General features: G+C 54.7%; 1 protein-coding gene across 2 annotated transcripts; it reads left to right on the top strand.

Moving 5' to 3' along the window:
* The first annotated feature begins 322 nt into the window (after positions 1-322).
* Agtrap (angiotensin II receptor associated protein) lies at positions 323-8,960 on the top strand. Of its 2 annotated transcripts, none has more exons than XM_021200843.2 (5): positions 323-422; positions 4,360-4,394; positions 5,613-5,718; positions 6,243-6,438; positions 7,417-7,741. In XM_021200843.2, the coding sequence occupies exons 1-5, from the start codon at positions 396-398 to the stop codon at positions 7,536-7,538; spliced, it is 486 nt and encodes a 161-aa protein (XP_021056502.1). In that variant the 5' UTR covers positions 323-395; the 3' UTR covers positions 7,539-7,741. The 2 variants fall into 2 exon arrangements, with proteins under 2 accessions (XP_021056502.1, XP_029396331.1); XM_029540471.1 differs by lacking the exon at positions 323-422 and adding an exon at positions 440-659 and having other exon boundaries at positions 7,417-8,960.
* The last annotated feature ends 8 nt before the right edge of the window (positions 8,961-8,968 follow it).

Below are 8,968 nucleotides of genomic sequence, written 5' to 3'. Positions count from 1 at the left end.
GAGGATGTCCTGGGCCGACACCAACTGTTAACACACCCGCAGTTTCTGCCCGCTTGCCCCAGGTTCCTCTGGCTGTAGGTGGTCCCACCACCTCACCTCGATCCCACCTAGGCAGCCCGTTGAGGCCTAGGCTGGAGAAATCCCGACCTCCGGCTTGAAGCGCAGGAGCTGGTGGAGGCCTAAGGCAGCAGTAGTAGCAGGAGCCTGCGCCTTGCAGCAAGAGCAGCTGCTAGACGCCGTCTCCTAGCAACCGGCTGCAGTCACGTGGCCGCGCGGGCTGGCCACCCGCCGTTGGAACTGGCGCAACGCGACGGGCGGGGCCAGGAAGTTTGTTCCCGAGTTCGGAGCCCAGGAGTCCCCGCGGCCGTCGCTCAGGTGCCCTCCGCCGGGTCGGGATGGAGCTGCCTGCCGTGAACTTGAAGGTGGCCGCGCGGCCGGGGCGGGCGGGGGTCCAGGAACCTGGGGAACGGAGTCGGATCAGAAGGGAAGGTGCAGAGCCCCGGGGAGGAGGCGGCGGACACGGAGAGGGACACCTGGGGACAGAGACGGACAGGGCCGCCCCTCCCGGACAGACCCATGCTGGCACGGGTCCCGGACCGCCCGGGCCTGCGCTCCTGGTGTCCCCCACAGCAGGACAGGGACATCTCTCCTCCTGAGAGGTCAGTGCAGTCCGGGTGGGTCTGACTGAGTGCTGGCTCAAGTTAGGAGAAATCCGCTGTCCCCAAACAACTGCTTCTCCCTAATTTCCGCATGCAGCGTCCTTATTTCATAATTAAGAAGCAGGAACTTTAGAGGTTTCCTAAAAGCAGAAACCCCAGAGCCTATTTTGAGCTCCGGGCAGCGGGACGGCTTAGGATGTTTTCATTTCCTAAGTTCTTTTTCTCTCTCAGCCCTCCTCGTTTGCAACAGAAGTGCTGGCCACTTAGCTTCGGCCAGAGCGGTGTGGACCTGGAAGTAAACCGGCCATCTTGGGCCTTTGGTGTCAGTTCCGTGAAATCCTGAGACTCCCAGGTGTTAAGCCATTTAGCACCCTTTGGTGTCTGAGAGGAAAGGGACTGAAGAGAGAGGTGGCTTTGGAACACATGGGCTGGGCTGTGACTTGCTTTGGCCGGTTTCCCATTCCTAAGCTGCTGGCTAGCAGCTGGAGGGGGATTGGAGCGAAGGAATGGGCTTGAGCGGATCCATTATCTAGGGACAGATTTACAGGCTACTGCAGGACTCAGAGGCAGCCTGGGGGCCTCAGGCCCTGCCTTATTCTGCTCGAATAATTACGAGGACAGCACAAGTCTCAGTGGTAGAACGTTTTGAGTAGCCCACCCAGGCCTGGGGTTCCATCCCACTACCACACACTAACAAATAATAAAAAAAATAGGAACAGGTGAGAAAAATGTGGTGTTTACGGGCTGATAGGTTTTATTCATTTGAGTTAGGGTCTCGTGTACTAACTTACTGTGTAGCCTTGAACTTGCTGTATACCTGAGGATTGCCTCAAACTTCTTTTTTTTTTTTTTCTTATCCTCCTGCCTCCATGTCTCCAGTGCCAGGATTGCACAGTAGTTGATGAAACCCAGGGCTTCCTGCAGGATAAGGAAACACTCTACCAACTGAGCCGTATCCCCAACCTGTGTTGCTTTTTTTATTAGTCTCAGTCCTCCGCTGAGAAAGCTGAAGCTGTACTCTGTCGTTTTTTTGTTTAGAGTGGGGGTCTTGCTATCTAGCTCTGGCTGGCCTGGAACTCACTATAGAAATCAGGCTGTCTTTGAACTGACAAGAGATCTGCTTGCTTTTGCCTCCTGAGTGCTGGGATTAAAGGTGTGCGCCACCATACCTAGCCAGAGAAACTGTGTTCTTTTATTGGGGTGCAAACTTCAGCTTAGATCATACAAGGAAATTGTCAGAATCTCCCAAGAAATAAGTGGTACAGTCAGGATTCGAACCCCGGAAGACCCAGCTCCGGTGGTTTGCATTTCCTGGTATTGGTTGCTTTGGGCTAACTTTGGTTTTGATGACCTACATGAGCTTTAAGAACCTGATAGGTACAGTGTATCCATCACAAATGTAAGATAGCAGGCTTTCCGGCCCAGCATGCAAACACTAGGCCCTCCCTTGATCTGACCCACAAGCTCCATGGGTCTTAGCAGGGGCCAGGCAGAAGCAAGTGAGTGCTAGGGGTTGTGCAGGAAGGACACCCAGTCACTTTTGGGCTTCGCATCAATGACAAAGCCTTACCGTGTGTCTCAGTATTGGGGGCACACTGAATCATTCACAATCTGAAATTCAGAATGAGGCTGGGTGTTCTGTTGTTTTGTCTGCAAGATCTGGTATCCCTAGGGAAGGCAGCTGGGACACCATGGCTGCCCCTTTCCGTCCACCCTCTGTCTTTTAAAAGACACCCTGCTCTTCTCAGCACTTGGCCCAGGCTCTGTGAAAGAAGTCGGGTCCCTAACTGAGCTTCTCGCACACTTGTCCTAAGCAGGAGCTAAGCTGGAGCAGCTCAGGTTGGACTAGACTTGTGAAGCCCTGGGAGGAGCAGTCGGGGAGGGGAGGCAGCAATGAGGCCTTCTGTGTTGAGTTTGACAGACTTCTACCACAGTGTCCTCCAGAGCCACGGAGGGAGTCCCTGGGGCGCTGAAGAGCAGGTGGCCTTGTACATATGGAGACTTGCCTAAGTTTATATGTGGAGCTAAGATCTGTTCCATGGTTTGACTCCAGAGTCTGCCAGACGACCTGCCACTCCTGGGTAGCCTTTGAATTTAGCTGTCCTGGGGGCTTCCTACTGCCTGTCTAATAAGCCACCAAGTGTTCGCACAGGACACACAGGGATATCCCCAACCCCTCCTCCTTTGGGAGTGGTAAACAAAGACTTGTTTTGTTTCATGGTAGGGTACTGCATGCCAGGCAAGTTTTCTACCACTGAACCGCAGTCCATAGCCCCAAACAAAAATTAATTAATCCTCTTGGCCCTTAGACTTCTGCTGACCCACCCTTTCTAAGTTAAACTTCACTCCCCTCTGCCCTGTCTTTGACCTTGAAGATCCTGAGAGTGGAGAGAACGCAGACTCAGGCTTCGGGGTGAGGTTTTAAGGCCAGGCTCTGACAGAGTTATCTGTGTGACACTGAGGAGATTGCTTGTTGACCTCTGTGCACATCAGTTTGTTCACTGTAACAAGAGGTGGGAAACAAGCTGTGCTTTCGAGGGTGATGAAGGGATTAAAAACCCAGACCAGCTGGGCAGAGGCAGGCGGATTTCTGAATTGGAGGCCAGCCTGTTCTACAGAGTGAGTTCCAGGACAGCCAGGGCTGCACAGAGAAACCTTGTCTCAAAAGGCCAAAAAAGGAGAAAAAACAAATAAACAAGACAACCACCCTCATATCAGAAAACAGGCCTACCTTTGCAAGCCCCCGAAACAAAGCCAGACAGAAAGAGCTCAGAACAGGGGTGGTTGAGCAGCTGAGCAGCTGAGCTGGTGTTTGGCTTTCTGATTGGACCTGGTGTGCTGAGGCTCTAGTGAGTTCTGCTCCAGTTGGCCCTGGAGGCACAAGGTCCAGTGAATGGAATGACTGCAGAGTGAGGATCCGCTGCCCCCCAGGTGACAAGCACTGGCAAGCTCCTGCTTCCCCTGAAGCCAAGGTCCCCTTGGGATAGATGCTCCCTGTGTGATACACACCATCTCCGCCACAGAGAGGTGGTGCATTTCCTGTCCAGCACCAGTGACCCCTGCTGCCCTGGCCTGTTGACCTTGTTTGGGAAACAGAGTCGCCCCGCTCCGTACCCCACCTCTCCCCATCCCCCTGCTCTGGCTCCGCTCCTTCCGCCTGGCCCTTCCCAGTTTCTCTTCGAGAAGCCACTGGTCCCTGCCGCTGTGCATTTCCAGGAAGGGCTGGGCCACTTGGCTCATTTCTCCCTGCAGCCACCTCCTCCTCCTCCTTCTTCTGTTTTTTTGAGACAGGGTTTCTCTGTGTAGCCCTGGCTGTCCTGGAACTCACTTTGTAGACCAGGCTGGTGTAGACCAGAAATCCGCCTGCCTCTGCCTCCGGAGTGCTGGGATTAAAGGCATGCGCCACCACGCCCGGCGTCCCTACAGCTTTCTTGGAAGTCTTATCACTAAGGGCTGAGTATGTTCTCATTACAAAGATGGGAAACTGAGGCGTGAGAGGCTTAGTCTCTTTTTTTTCTTTTGTTGTTTTGTTTGTCCGTTGTTGTTTGAGACAGGGTTTCTCTGTGTAACAGCCCTGGCTGTCCTAGAACTCTCTTTATAGACCAGGCTGACCCCAGCCTCAGAGAAGCCCACTGCCTCTTCCTCCTGAGTGCTGTCTTGGCACTTACAGACTTATCCAACCCCTGCTTTTGCACTACAGGTTATTCTCCTGGTTCACTGGCTGTTGACAACCTGGTAAGTGACTCTGGGTGTCTGGCTGTATCCTCATGTCTCCTGGCTGTGTGTTGTGTCACCTGGGGTCAGTGTGTGCGTGCTCCCCGGTCCGGTCCTGTCAGCCTGGCCAGGTCCCATTCTGCACTGTTTCAGTCCATCACATTTAGCAGTTCTCCCAGAATCACTCAGTACCTGTGGCCCCGCCCATTTCCCCCAGCATCACTCAGTACCCATGGCCCCGCCCAGTTCCCCCAGCATCACTCAGTACCTGTGGCCCCGCCCAGTTCCCCCAGCATCACTCAGTACCCCGGGCTCCGCCCTTCTCACACCGCCCCCCTACCCTAAACCTCTCCAGCCCAGGATCTGGGCTTCCCTTCCCTCAGCTTCAGATTCCGTTTTGGCTACGTGCTCTCTTGGTTCTGCCCTTGGCTCCTCTCCTGGACCACTCTGCCTCTCTGCCCCTCTCCTCTTAACCTCTTTCTTTCTCTTCCTCGGATGTTTTCCCCCCACACCTCTCATGGCCTTATTCATCTTGCTGGCCGTGCTCAGTCTGGACCCTTGCAGATACCTCTGCTGTCTCTCCCTCATCTCTACAATAAAACCTTCTCATCCTTACCTAGGATCGGTCAGTCCTCATGTTCATTCGTTGTGCGACTGTGTGGCCTGGTTAGTCACCTAGTAAGTCTGTGACTTTGAGTCTGTAAAATAAGACTCATTAAGAACACCTCCCTCCAAAGAACAGCTGTGAACGGGTGAATTTAGAACAGCCAGGTCCCAGGAAGTGCCCCGTGTTAACTGTGATAAGCCGGCTGGCTCTGCAAGCAAACTAGTAGGCAGTGTCAGAGATACTCTGAAAGCTCGAGCAGGGAGGGGCTTGGGCAGGCCTGCATGAGAGCGGATCTCTCAGGGAACGTTTAAACTCCAAGATGGCAAGAAAGGGCTGTGTGTTCAGGAAAACGAAGCCTCAAGGGTGTAGCAGCCGGGAGGTACGGGTGGGGCTCTCATGGGAACCCCGTAGACCACAGCAAAAAAGGTATCTTATTCCAAACCGTTGGAAAGGTTGGTGTGGAGGGGTCACATGATCTGATTCACACTGCCTGCTATTTCAATAACTGCCTTCAGGGTGCAGGAGTGACTATTCTCAGAGGAGGTTAAGACCCTGGAGCAGGGGGAAGGAACTGTGCATGGGCAGCTCAAGGCGGTGACTAGCTGATTAATAGTGTGTGTCTCTCTATGCAGGGGCTGCTTGGTGTTCTCAGGCTCCTATGCTTGGGGCAACTTCACTATCCTGGCCTTGGGTGTGTGGGCTGTGGCCCAGCGGGACTCTATAGATGCCATAGGCATGGTGAGTTGAGGTGGGGAAACTGGCTCCATCCATGCGCCCCTCCTCTGCCCTCCCCTCCCCCCCACCCCCCCACCCCCGTCTTCTCTCTCCCTCGTACCCCACCCTTTGCTGTTCTGCACATGGCAAGCCTAGCCAGGCCCGCCACACAGCAACCCACCTCTGCTGTTGTCTGCCTCCAAGCCAGACATGGAGGGAGGTCACAGAACTCCCACAGCTCCTTAGGAGAATTACAAAGGGGTTTCCTTGTCTGCTTGCAGTGTCAACAGATTATATGGACTCCAAGGGACTGTCCCTCTCAGAAATTCTGGAGATAGGCCCCTTATGACCTCAATGGCAGGAGATGGGGGTGGGGAATTCTGGGGCAACAGGCTAGAGCCAGTCTTGTGTGTCGTGCTCCTAGGCCACAAAGGTGCCAATCACAGGATGCCAGTCACCAGACGTGTGTGTGTGTGTGTGTGTGTGTGTGAAGCTTGGGGTCTGGTGGGGTGTCAGTGGCCATGATACTGTGATGGTGTTCCTTGCAGTTTCTTGGTGGCTTAGTTGCCACCATCTTCCTGGACATCATCTACATTAGCATCGTCTACTCAAGTGTTGCCACTGGGGACACTGGCCGCTTCGGTGCCGGCATGGCCATCCTCAGCTTGTTGCTGAAGCCCTTCTCTTGCTGCCTCGTCTACCACATGCACCGAGAACGAGGGGGCGAGCTCCCCCTCCGCCCGGGTAAGTCCCGCTCTACCCCGCCTCCCCCTGGTGGCCCTCCCTTGGCCCAGAACACAAGGGGAGCCGTGGAGGTGTTCAGCTCACAGAAGTGGCTGGGATCCTCTGCTGCAGGGACATCTTCCTTCTGTTTCCAGCCAGCCCTGGCTCTGGAGGTGTGCTTTCCTGCCGTGTGGGGAACCCTGTGTGCCAGCCTTCTAACCTCCAGCCCAGCCCACACTGTCCTCTCTGGTGCTGGTCCAAGCCACTTTCCTGCCCTCTCTGACTCCATTCTATGGGAGCTGGGTGTGGTCCCCGGGTAGCCAGTACTGAGCCAGTACAAGAGTGGCCTATGGCTGCCCACTCTGGTTTATCTCCGTGCTAACCTAATCCTGCCTAGCTGTGAAGGGATCAGATGGGAGAAGGAAGGAGGTCCACTGCCCTTGGGACTTGTTCATGGCCCCAGGACAAATGTACAGAGGGAGAAATGTGGGAGACACGGGTGCCCTCTGTTCTGCCCTGTACCTTCAGCCCAGCCTTCTGGGTGCAGCAGCTGTGCCAGGCTCTTCGGCTTCCAGAAATAGTGACTTAGGAGAGCAGGAGAAAAGTGTGTGGGCTGAGGACTAGCCATCCCCATCACCACCCCTCATCAGATCCCTCATCAGTGCTGCTGGGGCAGATTTGGCACAGCAGCCAGGAGCCACTGACCATAGGACCTGCTGTCTAGGCTGGAACCCATTGTCCTCTGCTTCAAGCCATATGATATCAAATCAGCCTGTCTCTCTGACCCTCAGATGTCTCTCATCTGCAGATCCACCCATGCAGATGCTAGGATTGAGTGGATGCTGCCTGCTAAAGGCGTGGTGTCTGGGCTTCTGCTACTGCCCGTTGTCCTTGGCATTGTGGTGCTGAGATCTAGCCACGGCAGATGGTGAATCCATCTGTACTTAGCAAAAGGCCCCAGGGTCTCATTTTCTCTATGCACATGTCCCTGTCCTCTAGATTTCTTCGGACCCTCTCAGGAGCATAGTGCCTACCAGACAATTGACTCATCATCAGACGCTGCTGCCGACCCCTTTGCAAGCCTGGAGAACAAGGGCCAAGCTGCCCCCCGGGAGTACTGAAGCTGTCCCCGGCCATCCTGGTCCCCAGCAGGATTCTTGTCACCTTCTTTACCTGGACCTACAATGGGGCATCCTCCATTCCCTACCACAGAGGTGGCCTGAGTCATGTGCCCTTGGAGGTCAAGAGCCTCTAGCTTCCCATCGGAGAAGAGCCCAGTCCTAATTCTCCAGGCTGCCCCTCCCCTCAAGACACCTGTTAACCCTGGGCTAGAGCTGTGGTTGGTTTCCTCCCTCCTACCCCATAACTATAGCACACTCCTACTCAGCTGTGCCGAGGGCTCAGGGCCAGCCAGGCCTTACGGGTCAATGATCACTGCCTCTCAGGCTGCCCCACGGTGATCACCCTCCCTAGAAGCTCTGTGAGCTTGTGCTCCCGCTCAGCCTGTTCTGCATAGGCACAAAGTTCCAGTGCCTGTCACTGCCTCGTGACTTGGTGCTTGAGAACCCCAGGCCTGGATGCAGTAGTTCTGCAGAGGCCCCTCTCAGAGCGCTGGCATTAAAAATTCCGGGTTCTGTGGCTGTGCTGTGTTTGAGCCACAATTGAGCTCCAAGCATGGACCCGCCCTGCCATCTTGGTATGATTTCGCCTTTGAGTCAGAGCCTGGTGGAAGGAAGGGTTCCCTGTGGGCCTGTGGGAGGGAGCCTGACTGTGGCCAGTCAGTGTGCCATGTGGACAGACATCTGTCCTCTGAGTCTAAGTGACTATCACTGCCTCTGATACTGAGCATGGGTGGCTCCCTCTAGCCCCTGTGTTCTGACCACAGTCGACTGCCTCCTGAGGTGCTGGGGGCCCCCACTCTTACTCATTGCCAGATCTCTGGGGACAGATACTTGAAGACTTATGGGAAACCACAGGCTGAGGTGACTGTCCTGACAGGACTGTCTGCACCCCTGTGGACAGGCAGAGAGGCTGAGTGACAGCATCTATGAAAAGTGAACCCCTCCTTCTGGGCGGGGTCACTGTGGTCCATCTGCTCTGTGGAACACCATCCCATACAATCAGCATCCTGAGCCCAGTGTGAGCAGAGTGAGGAGCAGCGTGTACCACTAGAGGGCAGTAGTTGTGACACAGCCTCTCACAAAACCCTTAGGTTTGTTTAGGCTGTATGCAGCACAGTATAAAACATGAGCCGGGGCCCAGAGAAACGGCTCAGCCGCACCTGAAGGGAGTCTACTACTGAGTGTGACAATCTGTGTTTAACCTTGGACCAACTCATGAAAGTTGTCCTCTGACCTCCACACTCTGGTCATGGTATGAGGTTTTACACACACACACACACACACACCACAAACAGATAAATGTAAAAACCAACAACCCAGAATATTAAAAACCTGCCTGGTGGGTGGTTAATCCTAGGCAGAGGCAGGTGAATATCAGAGTTCGAGGCCGGGCTTGGTCTACAGAGTGAGTTCCAGGACAGTCAGGGCTA

This window comes from Mus pahari, chromosome 6 (assembly GCF_900095145.1).
Source record: "Mus pahari chromosome 6, PAHARI_EIJ_v1.1, whole genome shotgun sequence".
Taxonomy (NCBI): domain Eukaryota; kingdom Metazoa; phylum Chordata; class Mammalia; order Rodentia; family Muridae; genus Mus; species Mus pahari.
The sequence above is the reverse complement of the archived record's forward strand: the minus strand, read 5'-3'. Positions and strand labels throughout refer to the sequence as shown.

Bases quoted from the DNA above. Each gene is read 5' to 3' on its own strand.
- Agtrap (XM_021200843.2), top strand. From the start codon at position 396: ATGGAGCTGCCTGCCGTGAACTTGAAG. The intron at 5,719-6,242 runs GTGAGTTGAGGT...TGTTCCTTGCAG, and splicing joins CTATAGATGCCATAGGCATG to TTTCTTGGTGGCTTAGTTGC. The intron at 6,439-7,416 runs GTAAGTCCCGCT...CCTGTCCTCTAG, and splicing joins CGAGCTCCCCCTCCGCCCGG to ATTTCTTCGGACCCTCTCAG.